We start from the raw sequence: 1,418 nt of genomic DNA, 5'->3' as shown, positions 1-1,418 counted from the left end.
TCTGGGCAACCTGTTCCAGTGTTCAAACAAGTACATATTTATTAGAGTTATTAATATATTAATACATATTTAACATAACAATATTGTTGCATAGTTTTGAAGTAATCAGAGAGTGTCCTATCACTTCACTAGCAAGATTGCAATCCAGTGCTGAATTGTTTGATTCTCCCTAACTGAATGTGAGACCAAAACCAGTACTTTAAACTTTACTAGTAATGTTTGAAGAATTTAATCTTGCAACAAGTTGTACCTGTTTGTAATGCTAACAAGCTATGATGCATTTCTTCACGTGTTACATGTTATCTGGGGTATCAGACACCCGAGTTCCAGCTGACTTCAGCATGAGCTGTCCCATGAGCTTGACTGTGAATATTTCTTCTATAAAAGGAATATATCTAATTATTTTTGTTTACCTTCAAAGCCTCCCCGCTGAACAAGCTGAAACTAATACATTCCAACTTAGAAGACGATCCTGAAGATGTTCGGATGGAATTTATGAAATACTTCCGAAGCATTATCACCTTAATAAATGAGAGCAGAGAGCAGGAAGAAATGTCAATTATCTCATAACATTAACACATACTGAGCAGGGAAGAAGAAGGGTTATTTTCACTTTGTAAGCTATACTAGCCTGCAAACAGGTCCTCACAACAAGAATTTGCCAGCCAATAAACACTTCAGAGAAAATAATGCACAGTTTATGACTTAGCCAGAAAACAACAAGCGCTGACATCAGATGAACTGTGGTGCCAAAGAGATGGCTGCATATCAAGGAATTTGGGTAACTTCAGCTGCACTTTGGTTTCATTTGGCATCAGAGGTACGGGAAGGTATTGTTTAATATGTTAGTGTGGACCAAAAGATAAAGGTATCGGTCATCCTTTCACTTCAGAATCCCTTTTTGTAGAGTGCTAAGAGAAGAAAGCCTGACAGAACTAAGATTTGTGGAGTTCTGCTGAAGCATCCGAGTAAAGTGCTCATGCTAGCTGTCTTCCTGGAGAAGTTATGCTTTTGGAAGTCAGTACAAACTGATTGGAAGCGAGATCTGAGAAGTAGTTGGGGTATGGAATTCACATTTTAATGTTCCAAGTTCTCCTTATCTTTCTCTCCAGCATCTGAAAAGAGCACATCTCATAGCTATTGCCTTGGCAAGACAGAGTAGCCTGCAGTCTTTCTCAGGACTAGGTTTTGCTTCTATTCCAGCAAAACAAATGTGTTGTTGGGGACAATGTTTAGGTCTCTGGGAGGAAAAGAATTGAAATCTCAGTACAATGCAATACTGTGACCTATGTCAGGAGCTCTAGTAGAGGAAAAAGAAGTTCTGCATTCTCCAGAGGAGGAAAAGCTATTTCTATCCTTGTATCACTGTTCCCTGCCGCATTGGAATTAGTGGTTTCATAGATAATTTATTTTCTGAT

At 38.5% G+C, this 1,418-nt stretch overlaps 1 protein-coding gene across 1 annotated transcript; it reads left to right on the top strand.

Annotated features, from left to right (window-relative positions):
- Positions 1-421: 421 nt before the first annotated feature.
- LOC104510559 (intraflagellar transport protein 22 homolog) lies at positions 422-570 on the top strand (the record flags this gene model as incomplete). Its single annotated transcript, XM_010152845.1, has 1 exon — positions 422-570. A coding segment is annotated over one exon (149 nt), but the record flags the coding sequence as incomplete, so codon positions are not given.
- Between the last annotated feature and the right edge of the window lie 848 nt (positions 571-1,418).

The sequence above is a fragment of the Eurypyga helias genome, unplaced genomic scaffold (assembly GCF_000690775.1).
Source record: "Eurypyga helias isolate BGI_N326 unplaced genomic scaffold, ASM69077v1 scaffold30725, whole genome shotgun sequence".
Classification (NCBI taxonomy): domain Eukaryota; kingdom Metazoa; phylum Chordata; class Aves; order Eurypygiformes; family Eurypygidae; genus Eurypyga; species Eurypyga helias.
The sequence above is the reverse complement of the archived record's forward strand: the minus strand, read 5'-3'. Positions and strand labels throughout refer to the sequence as shown.